Consider the following 22,597-nt stretch of genomic DNA (forward strand, 5'->3'; position numbering starts at 1 on the left):
GACAGAAAACTACGTGAATTCTCGGAGACGTTCTTGTACCTGAACAGCAGGAGGCGCTATTTGCCAGCACGAAACCCTAACCGGACGCCCCCCTCAGAGGGGCGTGGTGTCGCTCTAGACCCTGGTCCTGCTGCATCGATGGTCCCACCGGAAGTCGAAATGAGGAGGGGCTGCGTCGGGGACCGAAATCTTTCCCAGAAACGGGGATTAAAGCGAGAATAAGTGAATGAGCAAGCAAGCCAACCTCTTCCGACGGCAGTAGATATCCGGAATAGAGCCCCGTCGGTCGTGCGAGATAGCGGATGGCATGGAGATTGTGAGCTGGAGAAAATATTTATATATCCGCGTTACCGTTTTTATTTTCATCGAGCCGACACGCATCTTGTGTTTGCCGGCGTTTCCACTAAATAATGTATTTACTGGGAAGGAGCTATACTCCGTGTTCAGAGCCCGGTGCTCGCGTCTTTCAGACACCTGGGGAGCATTCGTGTCCTGCATGACATGAGAGAGGAGCGAGTTGCTTTAATTCGGGCAGATCGGTTACGTTACTGGCAGTTGATTTTCAACACTGCAATCCTGCCTCGTCCCGTCCTCATCTCTCCCTCTCCCTGTCCGGTGTGGACGGCCAGGGCTGTAACTTGGAGTTTTATTACAAACTCTGAAACCCGGATATGCCGCTGTGTCCGAAACAAACTTCCGCCTGCTCCGGTTCGGTTCGGAGCGCCGAGCCCCCCGGTCTGTCCTCCCGGGATCTGTTCGGAGAGGAGTCTTGGGTCGCTGGATCACAGGCAGGATCACAGCCAGGGTCTCCGTGAGGCTAGGTTCAGAAACACCCGTGTCCTGCACGATCGCTTGCAGTGACAGGATCTCAGACTTTTTTTTTAATGAGTTGTCGGGTTTTTGCTCCCGGTGATTTTTCCTGCTCCCAGCTCCCAAATAAATTCCAACATTTTTCCCGAAAACTCGCCTGTCCATAGGGGCGCGGGTGCTGACGTTACAGTAAAAACGGCATCAGCAGAGCCGCCCGCTTTTAGCGCTTGACTTGTTATACACAATAAACTTGCGGCCACAATTCATGGCGGATGCTTTGTGTTTGCAGATCGCAGCCGGCCTCGAAGACCCAGAGGGCAAAAAGCGTCCCCTTACAGCAGGTGGGTAGGACAGTGTCCCAGTGTCCCGGTGTGCCGCAGGGGCAGCTGTAGCCCAGAGACCTCCAGCCCTGGTCCTGGACCGGCCCTATCCTGCAGGAATCACAGGTGCCCTATATGAAAAGAGCCGACCCAGTTCCACTGTGTGCGGTCCGGGACATGACATCGGTCAGAGCTGATCTGGGACCAGGACCCTGCTGTGACCCCCGCCAGGCTGTGCTCAGCTGAATCACCAAGAAGAGCAGCCGAGAGTGGAGGAGGTCTGAGGAAGGCTGTGTCACGGAGATACGCCCCCATCACAGCCTTAACGCCCCACTGCGGGGCGCCCGACACTGAAACGGGCACCAGATACTGTAGTAGTTCAAACAGGGAGCTGCCTCAGCATGAGTAGGCTGCAAAGGAACAAGTAAAGGTTGATTCCATGGTGTAAAAAGAAGAAAGGAAACACAATGTTTCGGCTGTGGAGCCTTCTTCGGGTGAGCCGAAACCAAATACTGTACCTAACATGCCCACCTGCCAGGCTACACGTGTACCCAGGAACAGCCTGTAGGTCAGTCAGCTCCAGCAGGGGGCGGTATGGTCACATGTAACAGTTTGAAACAGCTCAGTTCTCCCAGCTCTCAGAGGACAGACGGCCCCGTGCCTCCTGCCCCGTTGGAGGAACAGGGACCTGAACATGACGCCCCCTGTCTCTCTCTCCCGCAGACCCGGATCGCGATGTTTACACGCGGTTCATGAAGTCGCACCGCTGCTACGACCTGGTGCCCACCAGCTCCAAACTGGTCGTCTTCGACACCTCGCTGCAGGTACGGGGGCCACGCCGGGTGCCCAGATGCCTCTGCTCCTTCCTCCTTGTGTAAAGAAGCAGTTGGCACCTCTTTACACGAAGAGTTGCGGGAGGGGGTGACAAGCTGCCCAGCCATGTTGCTGAAACGGAATCTGCTGGGATCCTTGAAGAAGTGGCTTGGTCTCCACAAGGAGATCCTGTGTTTAGTTACCAGCCCAGCAGACACGATGGGCCGAGTGTCTGCTTCTGTTTTGTTAATGTCCGCAAGTCGGCATGTCTGAGAAAGTGCTAAGCTTGTGCAGAGAGAGGGTATGGGGTTGAGTTTGGTTTAGGGTAGTACTTCTCCATCACAGTCCCAGAGGACCTCTGTGTATGTGTGTGTATCTCCATTTCAGATGGGTCTGTTAATCCCCTCTGCTAACTAATCTCTGTGTGATTGCTTTTCTTTCTGAAGACATCCTGGGATCTTCCAGGAGGAAGCTTCACAGCAGTGTATTTAAAACAATAAGGGTGGTGGGGGTGTGGAACAAGTTGCCCAGCCATGTGGTTGAAGCCGATACCCTGGCTTCTTTCAAGAAACAGCTGGATGAGATCTAATTCCTGGGGGGGGAGATGTTGGCGTCTGTGGCAGGATAGCTACACTTCAGATTTGGTGCTGGTGCTCCTGTGAAATACAGCAACAGTGCCAAGAGGCTTGTGGACTGCTGTTCCGAACAGCAGCCATTCCCAGTCAGGAGAATCCCTCGACACACACGCTCGTGTGTCTCGGTAGACCTCAGAGCCGTGCAATCAACTGCTGACACTGTCGTTTTAAGACCGTGCTGTTGATGAGGCACTGCTGCTGGGATGTGATGGAGTTCCAGTTGTCCTGACATGGACTGGTGTCTCTTCTGAGCCTTGATCTTGGGCAGTGAGTCTGTTTGTGTCTTTTCCAGGTGATGCCCATATGCCTGGAATATTTTTCCTGAGAAAGCCGGGCATTATGGATGTTGGGGGTCTTGTAGAAATGGGTGGACCGCAGGGCAGGAGGCGAAGAGAGGTGGTGTAGGACAGGGGCCATCCTCATCGTTGTGCCTTCCTCATCTCTCTCCCCTCAACTCTCCTTCCTGCCTGTGGCCCTTTCCCCCTCCCTGCTGCTGTCTTCCTTCTGTCTCCCCTTTCCTCTCTGTCCAGGTGAAGAAGGCATTCTTTGCTCTGGTGTCCAATGGCGTTCGAGCCGCCCCACTCTGGGACAGCAAGAAGCAGTGCTTTGTGGGTAAGAAGCAGGCATTGTGCCTCGACACCGCTGAGTGCTGTGCAGCTGTAAACTGAGAGACCCTCGACAGTAAAGAACACTGGAGAGACTCTCAGCACTAGTTTAACAGCACCCTCTCTCTCTCTTGCAGGCATGCTGACTATCACAGACTTCATCAATATCCTCCACCGCTACTACAAGTCTCCTCTGGTAGGGCACTTTCTGTCCCTCTCGCTTCGACTCCTCTGTCTGACAGGGCTGTGCTGCCTGTCTCCCTACCTCCCTCTGTCTGACAGGGCTGTGCTGCCCGTCTCCCTACCTCCCTCTGTCTGACAGGGCTGTGCTGCCCGTCTCCCTACCTCCCTCTGTCTGACAGGGCTGTGCTGCCCGTCTCCCTGCCTCCCTCTGTCTGACAGGGCTGTGCTGCCCGTCTCCCCGCCTCCCTCTGTCTGACAGGGCTGTGCTGCCCGTCTCCCCGCCTCCCTCTGTCTGACAGGGCTGTGCTGCCCGTCTCCCCGCCTCCCTCCCTCCCTCTGACGGGGCTGTGCTGCCCGTCTCCCCGCCTCCCTCCCTCTGACGGGGCTGTGCTGCCTGTCTCCCTGCCTCCCTCCCTCTGACGGGGCTGTGCTGCCTGTCTCCCTGCCTCCCTCCCTCTGACAGGGCTGTGCTGCCTGTCTCCCTGCCTCCCTCCCTCTGACAGGGCTGTGCTGCCTGTCTCCCTGCCTCCCTCCCTCTCTCCCTCTGACAGGGCTGTGCTGCCTGTCTCCCTGCCTCCCTCCCTCTGACAGGGCTGTGCTGCCTGTCTCCCTGCCCCTCCCTCTGACAGGGCTGTGCTGCCTGTCTCCCTGCCCCTCCCTCTGACAGGGCTGTGCTGCCTGTCTCCCTGCCCCTCCCTCTGACAGGGCTGTGCTGCCTGTCTCCCTGCCCCTCCCTCTGACAGGGCTGTGCTGCCTGTCTCCCTGCCCCTCCCTCTGACAGGGCTGTGCTGCCTGTCTCCCTACCTCCCTCTGTCTGACAGGGCTGTGCTGTGCTGTTTCAGGTGCAGATATATGAGCTGGAGGAGCACAAAATAGAGACGTGGAGAGGTAAGTGTCTCTTTTCTTCTTACCAACATTAGTCACGTTTGGTGTCCCACAGGGCTCCATTCTTGAATCTGCTCTTTTTATTGTCTGTGTGTCTGTAACCACTGCGGTGCAGAACAGTGGCGCAGTGGTCAGCAGCGCTAGGGTCCTGGGTTCAATTCCGGGCCTGAGGTACCATCTGTGTGGAGTTTGTATGTTCTTCCCATCTTCACATGGGTTTCCTCCAGGTGCTCCAGTATCCTCCCACAGTCCAAAGACATGCTGGTAGCCCCTGGTGTGTGTGTTGTCTGTATGTGCCCTGAGATGGACTGGTGTCTCATCCAAGGTGTACCCTGCCTTGTGCCTGTTGCTTGCTGGGATAGGCTCTGGCTCCCCTGTGACCCTGAATTGTGTGAAAGGGCTAGAAGATGAATGTTACCATTGTGTCAGATTCTTTGTCGATATGCCATCTGCTTTCATTTCAATGCTGATGACCCCCAAAAAATCCAAATGTTGGATCAGTTAGCGCTGACCTTGTCATGCTGCTCAAATGAACTCTGAAAAGGCCAAGGTAAAGCTGATTGGCTGTCCTTGTCAGCTGTGCAAATGTCAGCCTCAGCTTGAGTGTTGATGTCCTGGTATTCAGGTCAGGAATCCTGTAGTCAGTTTTGACCAGAGCCTTGCATTCGCAGCTCACGTTCTCAGTCTTGTGAAGGTGTCTTTACCTCTACATTTGTAGTAACAGACAAATAAGTTCTAGAACCCGAGATGAAGTTTTAGTAACTGAGTTTGTTGCATGCAAGGAACAATAAGACCAAAGTATTGTTCGGAATATAGGTACAAAACTTCCAGTTTATGTAGCAAATTTCAGCCGCTTCTGAAGCGAATTGTTACCATAGTAACGGGGGACCCCCTATGTTTGGACCTTGAACACTTGTGATGGTCTGTTTTATCTTTCCTTAGTTGTGGGGGGGGTCTTTATCTTGCACTTGGAATTTCATATCAATAAACTCCCATCCCACCATAACTCAAAGGTGCCTGAACATGGAATGGTTGAATTTGTGTTCTGGCTGTTCTTTTCATGTTCTAATGTTTTTGCTGTTCTTGTTCTGTGCAGTGCCTTGAGTCATGGTCATGAAAGGTGCTGTATTAAATAAAGTCTTTATTAAATGCGAGTCAATGTCATAATGGCTTTCTGTCTCTCTCAGAGGTGTATCTGCAGGACTCGTTCAAACCTCTGGTCAGCATCTCGCCCAACGCCAGGTCAGCACTCTCTCATCTGGTGTCCACACCCTGTGCCTCTCTGGATAGCTCTGTCTCTTTCTCTCCCCCTGTCCCGGTCTGGATCTCTACTTATCTCTCCCTCTTTGCCTGCCCTCCTGTCTCTGTCCCACTGTATCTGTATTTCTCTCTCCCTCTTTACCTGCCCTCCTCTCTCTCTCTCTCTCTGTCCTGCTGTCTCTGGATCTGTATTTATCTGTCCCCCTGATGATCTCTCTGACCCTGTGTCTCTCTCTGAACCTCTGTATTGGTCTATTCTTCTCTTGTGTCTCTGTCTCTCTGGGTCTGCCCTTCTCTGTCTCTCTTATCTCTCTCCCTGTACTTTTCCACTCTTTTTATCCTAGTACGTCTCTCAGAAAGATGATCTCCCCAGTGTGTCCAAGCCTCTGCCTCTTTCTGTAGCTTTAATCCAGTCTCTTTCTCTCAGTCTGTATGACGCAGTGTCGTCACTGGTGGAGCACAAGATCCACAGGCTTCCTGTGATCGATCCCCTGACAGGGAACACCCTGTACATCCTCACGCACAAGAGGATCCTCAAATTCCTCAAGCTGTTTGTGAGTATTGTCTCTCGCCCTCTGACCCCTGCCCCTTGACCCCTGGCAGTAACTTACCTGCTCATGTGGCATCTCTTCCTCTCCCTCTCTCTCTCGCCCCATCCCTGTCCGGGGGGAAAGATCTCGGAGATGCCAAAGCCAGCCTTCATGAGGCAGACTCTGGAGCAGCTGGGCATCGGGACGTTCAAGAACATCGCCATGGTGAGAACGCACACGCCCCTCTACACCGCGCTGGGCATCTTCGTGGAGCAGCGTGTCTCTGCCCTGCCTGTGGTGGACGACTCCGGTGAGGATGGGGGGGGTCAGAGGTCAGCACACAGCCAGGTGGAGAAATGCATGTGCAGACGCAAAGCCAACGTCGAAGGCGTGCAGAACGTGCAGCCACCTCTGAATAATAAAATGACCTTTTCCTCTTGCTCTTCCTTTCTAACCTCCTCCCTCCTCCCCTCTCTGTCCCCCTCTGTCTCTCCCTCTCCCAGGCCGAGTGGTGGACATCTACTCCAAGTTCGATGTTATCGTAAGTGTGCCCCTCTGTTGCTCTGTCTGTCGGGGGGGGGGGGGTGCAGTTTCCACGTGGCTGTGTGTCCTGGGCAGGGTGGGGAGTGTGCAGTGCCGACTCGCCCGAGGTAATGCGGTTGAGCTCTCCAGCGCCTTGTGAAGACCTGGAGTGGATCAGCCTGCAGTGCAGAGGGAGTCTCTGCGTGGAGCTGTACAGAGTGTGGTCTCTGGGGTAAAGCGCTCGCAGGACCCGCTGAGCCAAATGTAGAGAGAGCAGACATAAACGGCTGCTGGGTGCCAATTTAGTGACAAGCTGTGCCCTCTGACACTGTAGTGCCCGGTCAGTCTTGGACAGAGGTGCCGCCTCCTGCACGGCAGGTTCAATAGGTCACCGTTAGATCATCAGTTTCTACATTTTGTTCTCAAAAATCCCAGGGGTTCCCAAAATCAAAACAAGAGGCACTTCTTGACACAAAGTTGCCAGCCATGTTGTTGAAGCCGATACCCTGGTTTCCTTTTAGAAACAACTAGTCGGGATCTTCAGATCTATTAGCCAATAACTACCGATCGGTCCTGTTTCTTACTCTCTGCTTGCGGCTAAAAAGAGCCGCTTGGAGGAAAGGGCAGTGATGAGGCGATGTGTTGGAATTCGATCATTTTTATTCACTTCTCTTGGATCTTGAAATCCGAATATTTTGTAGTTCCCCAAGAAGCATGTTTCCTTAACAAACGATTTGCTGAATGGCTCAGAACTTGCGATTGCTCGCGAGGCTGACAATCTGGTGGTCGAGGCAGCCTGTGGGTTGTGGAGGGCGGGCCGTTAGCAGGAAGTCTGTGCCCCGTGACTGGCGTGGCGTTTCCGTCTGCGGCCCTCAGAGTCTCGCTGTGTTGTTCTGCAGAACCTGGCAGCGGAGAAGACCTACAATAACCTGGACATCACCGTGACCAAGGCCCTGCAGCACCGCTCGCAGTACTTCGAGGGCGTGCTCAAGTGCTACTGCCACGAGACGCTGGAGGCCATCATCAACAGGCTGGTGGAGGCCGAGGTGCGCAGGACTGCTTGAGCTGCTGGCTGATGGGTCACGTGGGTAGCTAGCTAGCTAGCTTGCCAAGAGTCGCAAGTTCCCACATTTGGAAGTCCAGAAATCCCAGCACCTGATTGGTCGTGATATCATCAGATGTAGCGTTTTCCCCGGCCAGCAGGTTCCTGATTGGCTGACTGTCCCAGCCCTGTCAGGGGCTTCTGATTGACCTCCAGACGTGTCTCCCTTTTGGAGCTGTAGTCCGAGACTCCAGCAGGGATGGGCCATCACTGGGGGCGACGAGATTGACCCATGTTATAATGTCCTAGTTTGTCAGAATCCCAACAAAAAGTGTTTCTAAGGGCCTTACCTTTCCAGCATTCCTGAGAAAAAGACTCGCAGGAGCTGAGACATACAGGTTTTCAATTCAGGGCAAGAGACAGTTGATTAAAGACCTCCTGAATGTATTACATATATATGCTTATGGGATCTTTTGACTTATTTTTAACAGTTGCAGTCAACACTGCAGTTGCTGCAGTCAGCACTCGTTAATATAAATTTCTTTATTTCATGTGTCGAAATATAGTTTAGAAAACTCACTAAAGCACACACAACAGACTAGACCCATTGTAAATAATTCACCCACCCACCCCTGTAGGACTGATATTCATGCCTTTTAGACTGATTTACAGGTATGCTGTACAAAAAAGTAATTTATGTATTTATTATTTTTGCATGTTGCTGGTTCTTACATGTCTTAATTTAATGTACATCATTGTGTTGTAGTTGTTTTTTAGTAAATGCATAAAGTACTCGTTACGCACACTTTTATTCAAACATGATGCAGTCACTGTTCTTTATATGCACTTTAACAATATTTTACATGAGATGTATTTCACTACTCATTTCTTCTGTTTTGACCCCTCTTTAAAACCAACCCAAGCCTGTTATCTGAACTCATCCTTTTGCTGGGATGATCCAGCAGAGACCATTCCCCTCAGGCAGAGGCTGGTCCAGTTCTCCCAGCCGTGCCCCCCCAGTGACTCCTGTCTCTGTGCCTCGCAGGTCCACAGGCTGGTGGTGGTGGACGCCAGCGAGGTGGTGAAGGGCATCGTCTCTCTGTCCGACATCCTGCAGGCGCTGGTGCTGACGGCCGGAGGTCAGGTTCGCTCCATCTGTGTCTTGTCATGTCTGCACAGATAGGGCCGACCCGCTGCGGCGGGTACGAGGCGCGTCTCAGTTAGCCCTAACGAAGCGTCTTGATGATCCCTTCTTTTCAGGAGAGAAGAGTGACTGATGACTGTTGATGCGAGGAGAGATGGAGGGATGATAGAAGAGGCTTTTGCGGACAAGGTCTGAAAATGGTGGGGGTTTTGTGGTGCCTGGAAGGTTTCCCCTTTACTGCTCAACCTCCTGCACCCCAGAAGCTGTCTCTGTCTCTGATGCTCCATAATACTGAGATCAATTGACTCGGTATCCAACATTGGATTTGTTTTGTCACAGTGAAATCTGCAGTGCAAATCCTTCACTCTGGACCAGAACCATTCACCAGCCTGCACCGGAGCAGACCTCATTCCTCATTGTAATTTTAGGTTTTGGAGGGGTACAGGACTGGGCGAAGCCTGAGAAATCTGACCATTCTGGCCCATCCTTTTCTGTCCACAGCACCGTCTGAGCTCAGGTCACCGTTCTTGCACGGAACCTGCAATCTGTTCTCCATAGCCAGGACCTCTCACAGCAGAGCCCTGGTCACCCCAGGGCCACTGATGCTTAGGCTTTTAGCTCAATCAGTTGTTCTAAAACAGAGGTGAGTGGTTCACCCAATGGAGGAGCCTTGTGGATGGCAGGTTGAACTCTGTGGTCCTGATGTTGCTAGTTCAAATCAGGGTTGTGCCACTGGCCAGCAATAATCAAGATTCCCCTTAGCAATGGCACGTAATTGACGAGCAGCACTGGGACAGATAGGGTTTACTCAGTCTTGTCTGCTTCTGATGCAGCAGCACCTCTATTGTCTAAAAACTGGTGCCGACAGCATAGGTGTTCCTCCATCTGGCTATTCCAAGACGGGTGCGCGTGTACCAAGACAGGATTGGCGATTCCAAGACGGGTGGGCGTGTGCCAAGACATTAACCAAGGGTGTAGAAAAGCAGTCCTGGTTATGGAGACCAGTGTAATTTCCTTTCAAGTAATTAGGCCATTTTCTGTATTAATTACTCCCCAGGAAAGTGTTGTTTTTTCCCTAACTTTAATTTTGAGAGAGAGGCTGCACCAGGTGGATTAAGGAGGAACCTTAGGCGGTCAGATTGTGTAAAACCAGAGCGAAATTCAGTCAGGTTTAATATTCCTTTATGAAGAGCTCCCTGGGATCTTGAAGGTGTCCTTAGTTTAAAGTTACATTCGTTGGTCAGAATCCCCTGTGGCAGTGTCATCACACTGGGGAATGGTTTGGAGGAGCGCCCCCTACTGATCCAACAAGACTACTTCTGGCAAGATGAGGTGTGGAGAGCCTTATCGCCATCAGAGAAAGTGCAGGGCAATTGTGCTGAATCTTGGCAGTTTGTGTTATTTCATTGATCATTCATTTATCAATTATGTATGCTGATAATTTTAATTAGGAATGATTTGAATTATGTATACTGGTATATATATAATTGATCTTTTCTGTTCATGCTATGTATTTTTTATTTTAAAGCACAAGCAGTAATTTGTACTGTTTCTGTGTTGTTTTTTTTGTCTGTTATTTCTTGTGTCTTGTATTGGAATGTTTATGTGTGTATGTTTTACCCTTCATATCAAATGATCTTGTTGCTGGGCTGTTGTCTTTTGGCTGACAGCCTTGCCCAGCTGCTGTGCTCAGATTGCGTCTCTGCTATTGTAATAAAGGGGCATCTGACAATGTCGCTGCACATCTCTGGACAGAGCTGTGCGATCCCCAGCTCCTTCTCCTTACTCCCTTGTCCTGTCTGCAGCAGGTTGGGTGCGGGGTGTCCAGTCCTGGTCCTGGGGGGGGTCAGTGTGTCTGTGGGGTGTCCAGTCCTGGTCCTGGGGGGGTCAGTGTGTCTGCAGGGTGTCCAGTCCTGGTCCTGGCGGGTCAGTGTGTCTGCGGGGTGTCCAGTCCTGGTCCCTGGGGGGGGTCAGTGTGTCTGCGGGGTGTCCAGTCCCGAACCTGTTGGGGGGGGTCAGTGTGTCTGCTGCGTTTAGAGACACTTGTCCTCTGCACGTCGAGTCAGACCACACTGTTCCCAGACAGCCACGTTGTCAGTCCCTGCAATGTCAGTACTGAAGTGTTTGGTTGACTGGAATTGAAGTTAATCGGTATTCCTTCTAATACCGACGTCAAAATGCTTTTTAAAAGATTAGTCATTTTTCCCCGAAGGGCGTAGTGAAAAAGAAGCACTGACAGCATTTGTCAATTAGAAGAAATTAAGAGCTGGTCAATAAGTTAATTTGCTTTCATAAGCCTAGGCCTTTTAATTAATTCAACTGGTATAGTTTGAGTTCTAAAGCATTTACCCTGTGTGGACAATGTGATTTGGAAATTCGAAGTAATTATTCATCCTCTAGAGCTGAGCACTTAATTGTGCACTAAAACACCTATTAGCAGCAATTACCAGGACCAGCAGCTGGCAGATCTCTGACAGTAATGCTGGATTCAACAGTCAAGCCCTCTAGAGACTGTTTAGTTGTGTGCATTACACTGTCCAGAATTCTGCACCCTGTCCTCATCACAGCCTGGGGTCAGAGGTCATAGCTCAAGACCGATATGACGGCAATGGCCACAGCTTCGCATGCAAGTCCTATGGCTTCTAATCGCCTTCGCCAAGTATTGCCCACCTGTGATGGTCATGAGTTTTTTAATTAAACAGGTTTGGTGCTGCTCCTTTTTTTTTAACAAAGCCAAGTAGGTTCACATGGTGGTGTGAATGCAGGTGTTTAAAGAGAGCTACTGGAATGAAAATTGGATACGTCTGGCACCATTGATTGTGTGCCTATGTGAATGACATTCTAGAATAAATGAATGTGCGACTGTTTTACTCCAGAGCATCTGATCAGTGGATAGTGCAGGCTTCTCGGAAAGGGGACCCATCAGTGCATCTAGCAGGCTGGATGAGCCGCTTTTTCATTTACAATATATTTAAGATGATACGCTGACTCGGCTACATTGTGTGGAATGTGGGTCAGCCATCACCAGAGTGTAGTATATAAGAAACATTAAACTACAGGACACAACTCAACCCATACATCTCATTGCTCATTTCTTAATAGATAATTGATCTAAGAATCTCATCCAGATTTATCCATATGTGTGGGCATCATGTTGCACACACCCATCACCCTTTGTGTAAAGTGGTGCCTCCTGTCTTGAGTTGTTTCCTGAAAGCATCCAGGGTGTTGGCTTCAATAATGTAGCTGATCAGCTTGTTCCAGACTCCCACCACTCTTTGTGTAAAGAACTGGCTCCAGTCCTCAGATGTAAAAGCACTTCTATGGGGTTCCAATTTGCCATTAAATCTGAAGAAGGCTGCTGGGTTGCTCCACCACTGGCTTAGGGGACCTGCCCCCCTCATTACCCTTGTTTCAAGCCCACCCACCCACTCTGGAGAAAAATAAAGCAACCAGCAACAGGATTAGAAAAAAAACAGTCTTTATTACTGTGTATTATCTATATACAAGTTTGCAAACTATTCCTGAAAGACTTTTCCCAACCCAGTTGTAAAGTGTGGGGGTGGCACTTTCTTGTCCAGGGGGCCAGTCTGCAGGTGGGGGGGTGGGGATCATGCATAGTGTCTGATTCTGGGGTCTGCTGGAGGCCTGGAACCAGAACCAGCAGCGGAACCAGGAATCACACATGCTAACTGCTCCCTCCAACAGAGCAGTCTGCCGCTACACCTCCAGAACCAATATTTCATTCTGGTTCGGATCAGACCTCTTAAACTGGTTTCCAGAAAACAGTCCAGCAGCCTGTCGGCCTCCATAAAACAGGAGTCCCTGATTCTGGGGGGCCCCAAGTATGGATTCTACAGGATTTTTGTCCTGTTAGGCTTTTAACAACCTGAATCTCCTCATTACCGGCTGAACTGGAGTAGTTGAACAGCTTCTCCCATCTCTGCAAGTGCTGCCCATTAACACCACAGCACCTCCACTGCTGTGCTGAAGCTGAATTCAATTAAACATTAACTGGAATTGCTTAACCTCCTTCTAGAGCTCTTGGCGATGTAATCGTTGATGGAGACCCACATCACCAGCTCGGCTGCTTCCTTGAGCACGTCCCTGACAGAGTCGTGCGCTAGAGCAGTGGCGCACAAGCCTGGCCCTGCTGCCCCACACGTTCTTGGTGGTTTTTGTTTCTGCCTCAAAACCTTCCTTGGATTTAATACCGAGAGTAATGTAAACAGTTAGTTCCCAGCTGTTAAACAGGATGTGTCTCTAACTGTTGTATTTTGCAAGTGAAATAAAATGGAAATATTCCAATGAAGCAACTTCTTAGATGAATTAAGGCTTCAATTGTGAAAGTAAGATGCAGTTGAGTAAAAGCCAACAGGTGTGTGGGTTACCATGACAAGGACTGGGAACTACTACTTTAGATCCTAAACTAGGCTGGGAATTGAAACAGTTTTATGATCATCTGTAATCCCCACACATATCCAATTTAATCTGGATTTAGAGTGGAGTTACATAGTTAAGAAGGCAGCAGAGCCCTAGGTCTTCAGAAGCATCACGATGATGATTCCTATAACTATAAAGCCTTGAAAGACCAAAACCAGTGTCCAGCCACTGGCTTCCCCCATGCAGTCCAATAGAGAACCACACCCACACCAGCAGCACGACTTCAGGTATGTGAACAAATCGACCAACATGCTGTCCTCACCACCGCTGAGGAACAGAACAAACTGACACAATCCAAGATCTGAATAATCATAAGGAAACAGAGCCTTAGAGAAAAATCAGGAGATGTTTCAACTCCCGTTTCTCCTGAACAATTGCCAGCAGATTTAGTAGTCGCTTGTAGTAACACCCAGTGCGTTTCAAACAACATCTGCAACTGCTTGGCACCTCCCAAGGAGCTTGCTCAGAATTGTTTTGCACAGGACGGTTGAGGATATTGCCATCCCAGATTGCACTGCTTAAACTCCACATATAGTGTGGGGAGTGGGCAAATGTGGGGTTCCCCTACTACTCTTTCAAGCTTAAACCTAAGCTAAGCAAATGACCCCCATAAAATCTACAGAACAACCTCAAACAGCTGTGCTCAGCCTTTATGTGGCTTTGAACATTAGAACACAGCAGGGACACTGGATTTTAGTTCATACAGAGCTACGTTTTCACTGAAAGTAAGACCATGTTCATAAGTGGAAGGTGACAAACTAGAAGCATTTTCACTTCTAGTCCTGGGGGGGTCAGTGTGTCTGCAGGGTGTCCAGTCCTGATCCTGGGGGGTCAGTGTGTCTGCAGGGTGTCCAGTCCTGGTCCTGGGGAGGGGGGGGGGGGGGGGGGGGGTCAGTGTGTCTGCCCGCTGTCCAGTCCCGGTCCTGGGGGCGTCAGTGTGTCTGCAGAGTGTCCAGTCCTGGTCTTGGGGAGGGGGGGGGTCAGTGTGTCTGCCCGCTGTCCAGTCCCGGTCCTGGGGGCGTCAGTGTGTCTGCAGAGTGTCCAGTCCTGGTCTTGGGGAGGGGGGGGGTCAGTGTGTCTGCCCGCTGTCCAGTCCCGGTCCTGGGGGCGTCAGTGTGTCTGCAGAGTGTCCAGTCCTGGTCTTGGGGAGGGGGGGGGTCAGTGTGTCTGCCCGCTGTCCAGTCCCGGTCCTGGGGGGGTCAGTGTGTCTGCAGGGTGTCCAGTCCCAGTCCTGGGGGGGTCAGTGTGTCTGCAGGGTGTCCAGTCCCGGTCCTGGGGGGGTCAGTGTGTCTGCCCGCTGTCCAGTCCCGGTCCTGGGGGCGTCAGTGTGTCTGCAGGGTGTCCAGTCCCGGTCCTGGGGGGGTCAGTGTGTCTGCAGGGTGTCCAGGCCCGGTCCTGGGGGGTCAGTGTGTCTGTGGGGTGTCCAGTCCCGGTCCTGAGGGGGGGTTAGCGTGTGGGGTGTCCAGTCCCGGTCCTGGGGCATCAGTGTGGCTGAAGGGCATTGAGATCACTTTACCTGAAGAGCTGGGAGAAACTCAACAGGTCAGTTCAGCCAGAAATGAGCCAACTTAGGTTAAGAGCCAAGCTCAGATGAAAACCTGAAAAGATCTCCAACCACTTCCCGTGGCCTGCGTGCCCACAGGGACAGATTCCGAGATGAACAAACAGTAATAAATATCAATGCAGCTCCGATCAAGCTTCTGCAGTGGTTTGACCGATTCGTTTTCTTTAAAAAAAACAAAGTATTCACACACAGATATATAAATACATGTTCAGTTCAATGCATTTCTACATCCCGCACTCTGCTGTGGCGTCGAGTACAGAAACCCTGGGTAAAGACCGGAACTGCTACAGCCTTTTCAGTTCCTACAGCACTGCACCACTCCCTGCAAGCCGAGAGAGGGCCAAGTCTATCCATAAAGCCATCCAACACCAAAGCGTGTGACAGCACCGGAATTCCAAGGATCGGAACCTATTTCCCAGCTCCAGTCCCGGAGAGAAACTGAGCAGGCCTGGGGTTTGGATGGAGCCCCACCAGCACTTAACCCCTGAAACTAAAATGTGCACTGGGAAGAGGCCTCCTTCGTCTTCCTCTCGAGATGAAAGCTGCTCTGGGTGCGGCCGGGAGTGCTGCAGATTTAAGAGCCTGGCAGGGAACGGATCACAAAGAGGCTGGGGCTAACCTGGCTCCTTCTGCTGGGCCAGCAACTTGGGGCACAGCACTAGGAGGTTGCAGGTTCAATACCCATTATGTGTACCACTGGCTCAAATTGAGGACTTGGCAAAGGCTGATGAAATGCAGGTGCCAGTGCTGACAGCTCCTCTCCTTGCATCTCTACAGCCCTCTGCAAACCAGCAGCATCTACAGTTCTAGTTCCTATTTCTGTTCCTTTACAACTGAATTCTGAATGTGTCTTGAAGGATCCCAGTGAAGCAAAGGTTGTGCTGGAGGTCATTTGCTTCCAAACACACAGAACTTCAATGTGTGGAAGATGTTTCCATTCTTAAGTAGTAGTAAGATCAAAATCCCAGACCGCTGCCTGAGCCCTAGGACTTGAGCTGGGAAGCTTTCTGGAGATCCGAGAAAGGAACATTTTTATCTTTCGGGAATGATAGGCCTGCTACAGTGGCTGTGATTAAAATGGATATATACAAGGCCCCTTTCACTTTACTACCTGGAGCTGTATGGTGTCTAGTTACAAAAAACAACAACAGGTATTAAATCTTACAAAGAAGGAAAAAAAATTACAAATCAGAGAGACATTTTAAATTTCTGAGATTAACAGTACCTTCAAGTTTACCCCATAAAATCATTAAAAAAAATAAAATGTACAAAAATTACAGCAGATTTGCTTTGTTTTTCTAAAAAGAAAAACTAGTGTTTCAAAAAATAAAATTAAAAACAAAACAATCACATCATCATCATAAGAATTATCCACATCAACCTCCTTCCCCCAAAAAGACATAATATTTTACAACTTATGTACAGTTTGCATATAGAGGAGGTATAGAGATGGTGACCAGAAGTATGTCACTCACACCGCAGGGCAGTCAGGGAAAAGTGGGCGGAGTCAGATAACTGGGCAGCTAAAGGCAAGTGGGTGGGGTTTGCAATAACTGGGTGGGCGTGTCAGTAGTGTATTAACATATCACAGCGAGGTGGGCGGGTCAGGGACAGGTGGGCTGTAGGAGTGCTGTCAGAGACTTACGAGGGAGATCATCAGATGACACAGTTCTCAGAACACAACCCAACTGCAATTCTCCTGACCCCTCAGCATCCAGTTCGAGCTCAACATTGGGAGGCAAACAGCCTGAAGCGGAACATATGCAGCTTTGCAGCATAAAAGTGTTCCTTCTTGTTGAGAACTGAAAACCAAGCTTCCCCATAAGAGTTAGTCTTTCAGCCTGTATCCATGTCGACAGTCTGCTGGATCACCAGTTTAATGACCTTTCTCAGTGTCAAAGAAATTGCCAACTTCCAGTTCAATGTGCGACTTGAGAGAAAAGTGAATAAAGTTAAATTAAGTGTCAATTAAGTAATTAGCAGGTCAGCTGGTACAAAATCCAGCAGAAGCATGGAGTTCCCTAGGAACACCAACTGAAAACCAAAGTGTCTGTCAAAACTGCACAGATCAGTTCCTCACTGAGGGATACAAAAGCTGGAGAAATGACGCGCTTAAACTCAGGGTGATTTTCGCCCCTCTACACGAGTTCCAACTAAAGTGTCTCTTTTCCTTCTCAATAGCAGTGGGTGTTTATTTAATTTCACATTTTTGAAAGTTTGAAAAGAAAAACCCCAAAACTAAAGGCCAGCCTTAAAAGGTCCCGTACCATTCAGTTGGCCGAAACAATCTGGCTCCTGACAATCAGATTCATCAACCATCAGTCTCCGATTCATAGTGGCAGACAGGTCTACAATCAAGCTGCAGAAATATAACCGGAGGCCCAGAACACGAAGAATACGGATCATACAGGTCCTGCTCAATCCGAAAGGAACAAGCCCAGGAAATCTGACTGTTGAAGTTGACCCGCGTAGACTCACGAACTTTAAAGGTCTTACTGCCCCCTAGAAACAAGATCTAAACAATGTAATGATCATGCTTGTCCGGGATCCCCCACTGTTTCAGAGCCCTCCTGGAGCCTCAGTTCAAACAGCTCGTCAACATGCAAACCTCTCGTCTTGACCACCGTGTTCCCAAGACGGCAACACTGCTACACTGCAGCAGCAATCTGCAGGCTCCGTGGGGATTAACCTCCGGCACTGACGCACAAATCCGCAGCACTTCTGGCCCTTTACTTTAGGGATGCTGCACATTTTGGTGCATCTCTCAGGTCTGGCCTCTGGGGGGCGCCACTCTGTGGTTTGGCTCAAGTGATCAGGTGGGTGTGGGTGCCCAGCGATCACCCCACCACCCAAGAGAAACCAAACACTTGTTGAAGATGCACCTTAACACTCATGATTTAAAGTCGGACAAAACCCAGGACACAACTTCATTATCTGTATGGTAGTGTGATGAGGGCTCGAGACTTAGGAGCTACACAATGCCCTGTCGAGTTGTGTCAGGTTTTTCAAGGTTGAGGCTAGAGGGACTGCACGTCAGAGGTATGGGCCAGGGGTGGCAGCAGGGGCTGTGAACCCCCCAGAACACCTCCCAGTCAGGGGCGCACACCAGAGACCCCCCCCCCCCCCCCAATGCTACACAAGCCTTAGCTACATCTCTGCACAAACTGCGTGCCGTTATAATACCCAACGTGCCCATTCACTACCTGTAGTGTACATGCCGGCCTTCTGCATGAGCATCTGTGTCAGGCCCTGCATAATGCGCCAAGGCCCAGGACTTTACCAGGCGGTAGCGGGGAATTTGTGTATTTTGTGCTTGGCACTGTCTCGCGTGCATCACCACTCTCGTTTCACTGTCATACCGAGAGGGTGAGTCTCCCCTGTGCCGCCTGCTCACAACCGACCGAACAGAACCATCAGACAATTTTCTTGCAGCCAGATGGCCACATTTCTACGGTGTGTGTGTCGAGAGGGGCTTGGCAGTACTGCGCAGCCTCGCAGGACCCAGAAAAACAAAATACAAAAATAATTCCTAAACAAAGAAATCAGTCAAAAACAAAACAAATCATTAAAAATAAATTAATATAAATTCACATCTTCTGAGTGCTCTCCCGCCTTGCTTGACAGCAGATCGGTTCTGGCTCCGTCCTTCTCCCAGCTCACCCGGAGCCCAGGAGGGACCAGGCGACTCGGAGGGACCAGGCGGAAATCAAGAAAATTTTGAAGAAGAGAGCTGTACAACGTCCCTGCCCAATCGACGGGAGAAGGGGGCAGTGCAGAGGACCGTGGGACAGGGAGGGCGGTCGGCTCGCTCAGTAGTTTTGGCTGAAAGGGTGAGGTAGGCCTTGACGACTCCAGTCTGTGGTTTCGAAGTGGCAGGATTGGCGTTCGTGGCGCGGTGCCCCTCCCTCGCTCACCGGCTCAGATCTTGATGTCCTCCTGCACGCTGAGCTGCGACAGAGTCTTCTTGATGCGCAGCGCCGTCAGCCTGGCGGCCCCATTGGCGTACCAGCACTCCCTCATGATCCTGCCCATCACCCGCAGGGCCTGCAGACACACACAGGGGCAGGGCATCAGAGGGGGAAACCTGAAACTGCCCACACCGAGCAGCAGAGACGGAAGAGAGGCACACAGGCGGGAGAGACAGAGAGGGAGGAGAGGCACACAGGCGGGAGAGACAGAGAGGGAGGAGAGGCACACTGACACCGGCCAGCCAGCCTCAGGACAGCACTGCTAGAGCACCACAACTCAGACTCAACCACATCACAGCACAGATCAAACAGCAATATCTCACACACTGGGACACACACATGCAAACACAGCATAAAAAAACTGGAACACTACAGAATCCTAAATAGACAACACACACTAGCCTAACATTTAACCAAGATAAAAAACAGCAAACAGAAACAGACCCTGACGAAGTACAGGCTCAGTGCCCATAGCCTGGCCATAGAAACTGGGCGACTCAGGCAGACCTGGCTGCCCAGAGAGGACAGGCTGTGCTCCCACTGCCAGCGGGGAGAAATAGAGACAGAGGTGCACTTCCTACTGCACTGCACATTCTTCCCCAAATTTACACAGCTAAACCCAGAATTCCCACACCTGCCAGAATCACAACAGGTCCCAATCCTACTGGGAGATGGAGGAGGGAACTCAGTTGAACTGGCAGCCCAGTAAGTGATCTCCTGTCACAGCCTGAGGAACAGTGAGTCTGTCTCTCAATAATACTCCATATGTCTATATGTAAATATTTTATGATATGTCTTTATTGTAAATGTCTGTAGATGTTCTATGCTAATTGTATTTGTTTGGCTTTGGCAACACTGATTGTACTCATCGGTCATGCCAATAAAGCACCCGGAATTGAATTGAGAGGAGAGCGTGAGGGGAGAGAGGCACACAGACAGGAGAGACAGAGAGAGGAGAGACAGAGGAGAGAGAATGAGGCAGAGACAGGGGAGATACAGAGAGAGGAGAGAGGCAGAAACCAGAGAGATCGGGGAACAGCTGTGTTCCAGGAAGAGGTAAAAACGCAGTGAGGCGTGAGAGTGTGTAAACTCGGCACTCGTACCTCGTAGCTCTGCCACCAGTTGGGCACATTGGGCCTCAGCTTCTGGTCACAGACCACCTTCCGCATCTCCTCGATGGAGGGGTCAGAGGGCACCAGGTCATAGTAGGGCAGCTGGTACTCCTCATGGATGCCTGGGAAGAGCAGTGACATCGCAGGTCAGGGGTCAGTTGGCAGACGGCAGCTGGGCGCCCTGGCCACAGCGACACCCTATCCCAGCAAGCTCCAGCCCCATCGCTTACCGCCAGCATTGCAGCGGCGTGCGATCTCCCAGTACACCAGCCCCAGGGCGTAGATGTCCGCGCACTTGAAGGAGTCGAAGTGCTTCATGTTGATGGTCTCGTCCAGGACCTCGGGGGCCATGTACCTGTGGAAGACAAGCAGGGTGGCACGGGACATCAAGCGGAGCATGGCCAAAGAGCGCCGTGCCAGAGCTAACAGAATTCCCGTCACCTGGCACAGAGAGACTATTTCATCTCTAGTGTGGAAGAGGCCCATTCTGAGGACGTCCCTCTCGGTAAGAGAAGGTCCAGTCCTGGTTTTTAACAGGTAACTGTATCCACTACTGTTGTCAATGGCAACAGCCTCTGCCACCGTTGTCAAGAGCAACAGACTCAGCCACTGTAGTCAATGGCAACAGACTCAGCCACTGTAGTCAATGGCAACAGGTTCACTATACCCGTCATTATTCTTGTTTCAGCACTGGTCTGCAAGCCAGACTTCAGCTCATTTCAGAAAACAGAAAACATGTCACCCTTTGACTTTTGCTTTCCTTTTTTAACCACAGCCGCACTGCAGAACCTGGGCTTGTTTGAAAGGCACACAGTCTGAAGCAGAGTGGGACTGTCTCTTACCGCTTGGTGCCCACGCGCTGGTTGGGCGCGATGTCGATGGTGTCGGTGACAGACTCGTGCCGCACGGCCAGCCCCAGGTCGGCGATGGCGCAGGTGCCGTTCTTCTTCACCAGGATGTTCTTGGACTTGAGGTCGCGGTGGGCGATGCCAGGCTTGCCTGCGGGAGGTGGGCACAGTGTTGTAGCAGTGTGGTACAGCCCCCTGCTACCCCAGAAACAAGCTCTCGGACACACCTTCCCCACATACAGTCTGTAGTACTAAACATTAGTCCTTCGCCGCTAATCAAGGGCAGCGAACAATGCATATAGCCATCGTCATGGCTGGTGTGGATTCTAACACTCAGGAGAGCTCCGGCTACATTAAGAACAACGCGTGAGTCATGATCATGGACGTCCACACTCATGCCATGACTGCAAGGCCAGCGAGCAGACCAGCTCCAGCACCGCGCCAGACAGGCAGGACAAGAGCAGCGCCAGAGTCCAGGGCACGCTGAGGGGCGGGAGTGACCCATCCTCAGCGGCACTGCTGATGCCCGGGAGCAGATTACCGAGGAGGAGGTGGGAATAGGTAGTAGCACACCAGGCCTTGACCCTAAGTGTGCTGTTCCAGGGCACTGAAGGCTGGTGTTGGTGACCTCACAAGAGGCACGGCTGTTGAAAACAAACACGCAGGATGTGTCTTCGAATATCTCTTGGCAGGCGTGCCTGCAGGAGGACACAGCTGAATGCAGCAGTCTAGAGCCCCACTGCGCTTCTGCTACTGTGCTCCCTGCTGGAGGTGGACTGGCCGCCTGTGAGGGGTGCCCCCGAGTCTGTAGCAGGGCAGTGTAGACATAGCCCTTATACAGTCCGGTACTGGAAGAGACCCGTAAGCGACTCTGGGTTTGTGACTAACAGGTGGAAAAGTGTGCTCTCGTGTAATCGCTCACACGCGCGTTTCTGCTCACATTCACGCGCACGAATCTGTGTTCCCCCTGGGGTGCCGGGGCAGGTCGCCGACTCACCCTGCGTTCCCAGGATCTCCATGTGCAGGTGCGCCAGGCCGCTGGCGGCGGACAGCGCCAGCTTGATCATGCCCTCGATGGTGACAGAGTAGCGGTTCAGGTAGTCGAAGAGGGAGCCGTGCTCGTGGTAATCCGACACCAGCCAGAGCTGAGTCCAGGTGCCATTGTCTGCGATGCACAGAGACGGAGAGAGTGATCTATGTAGTGCGTATAGGTACTGTGTAAAGTCATGCAGTACCTCAAAAAAAAGTTTCACCCATTTATTTTGTAACCAGTTTGTCCTCAATTTAGGGTCCTGGGATACACCCTGGACAGGACATCAGTCCATCACTGGACACACACAGACACAGATACACACACTCACACCAGGGCTAGTTTTCTCAGAAGCCAGTTAACCTGCCAGCATGTCTTTGGACTGTGGGAGGAAACGCAAACATGAGGATAACACGCAAACTCCACACAGACAGCACCTCAGGCTCCAGTGCTGCGAGGCGGCAATACTAACCACTGCACAACCGTGCCGTCTTTGATCCAATCGATGCTGAATTACTCAAGTAACTACTCCAGTACCCTACTCATACACTGCTGCTGCGGCAGCGGTCGTACCCTTGTTGTCGGCGGCGATGAAGCCCAGGATATTCTCGTGCCGCAGCATGATGGTCTGGTAGATCTCGGCCTCGCGGAACCAGGAGCGCTCCTCGCGGGATGAGAAGATCTTCACCGCCACGTCCCCGCCGCGCCACTTCCCGCGCCACACCTCGCCGAAACGGCCCTTCCCGATGATCTCCTGCAGCACGATCGTGCGCGCCACCGTGCGCTGCACGAAGAGGGGCAGCCCTGGGGGACAGGCGAGAGGAGGGGGTGTCAGGGTCAGAGGCGGAGCGGAGTCACTCCTGATCGGCCTCCGCGCCTGCGA

At 51.5% G+C, this 22,597-nt stretch overlaps 2 protein-coding genes across 2 annotated transcripts in view; one reads left to right on the forward strand and one right to left on the reverse strand.

The window, feature by feature from the left end:
• Positions 1-149: 149 nt before the first annotated feature.
• prkag1 (protein kinase, AMP-activated, gamma 1 non-catalytic subunit) lies at positions 150-10,481 on the forward strand. Its single transcript, XM_088922553.1, has 13 exons — positions 150-316; positions 1,100-1,151; positions 1,854-1,954; positions 3,109-3,190; positions 3,321-3,379; positions 4,209-4,254; positions 5,439-5,493; positions 5,939-6,065; positions 6,186-6,351; positions 6,545-6,582; positions 7,463-7,609; positions 8,651-8,744; positions 8,866-10,481. The coding sequence occupies exons 1-13, from the start codon at positions 308-310 to the stop codon at positions 8,880-8,882; spliced, it is 993 nt and encodes a 330-aa protein (XP_088778679.1). The 5' UTR covers positions 150-307; the 3' UTR covers positions 8,883-10,481.
• A 1,732-nt stretch (positions 10,482-12,213) lies between these two features.
• acvr1ba (activin A receptor type 1Ba) overlaps positions 12,214-22,597 on the reverse strand; it is a 28,479-nt gene continuing 18,095 nt past the window's right edge. Inside the window, exons 4-9 of the mRNA XM_088919442.1 lie at positions 22,288-22,518; positions 21,682-21,849; positions 20,679-20,835; positions 20,067-20,191; positions 19,828-19,958; positions 12,214-18,800 (exon numbers count right to left, since the gene is read on the reverse strand). Of these exons, the coding sequence (XP_088775568.1) occupies positions 18,675-18,800; positions 19,828-19,958; positions 20,067-20,191; positions 20,679-20,835; positions 21,682-21,849; positions 22,288-22,518 (938 nt within the window). The 3' untranslated portion in view covers positions 12,214-18,674. The remainder of the gene's footprint in view (positions 18,801-19,827; positions 19,959-20,066; positions 20,192-20,678; positions 20,836-21,681; positions 21,850-22,287; positions 22,519-22,597) is intronic.

This window comes from Atractosteus spatula, chromosome 1, assembly GCF_055471065.1.
Source record: "Atractosteus spatula isolate fAtrSpa1 chromosome 1, fAtrSpa1.hap1, whole genome shotgun sequence".
In the NCBI taxonomy this organism is placed as follows: Eukaryota; Metazoa; Chordata; class Actinopteri; order Semionotiformes; family Lepisosteidae; genus Atractosteus; species Atractosteus spatula.

What these genes read in the sequence shown, in the direction of transcription:
- prkag1 (XM_088922553.1), top strand. An exon ending in TCTTCGACACCTCGCTGCAG is followed by an intron (nt 1,955 to 3,108) that starts GTACGGGGGCCA and finishes CTCTCTGTCCAG; the next exon opens with GTGAAGAAGGCATTCTTTGC. An exon ending in AGCATCTCGCCCAACGCCAG is followed by an intron (nt 5,494 to 5,938) that starts GTCAGCACTCTC and finishes TCTTTCTCTCAG; the next exon opens with TCTGTATGACGCAGTGTCGT.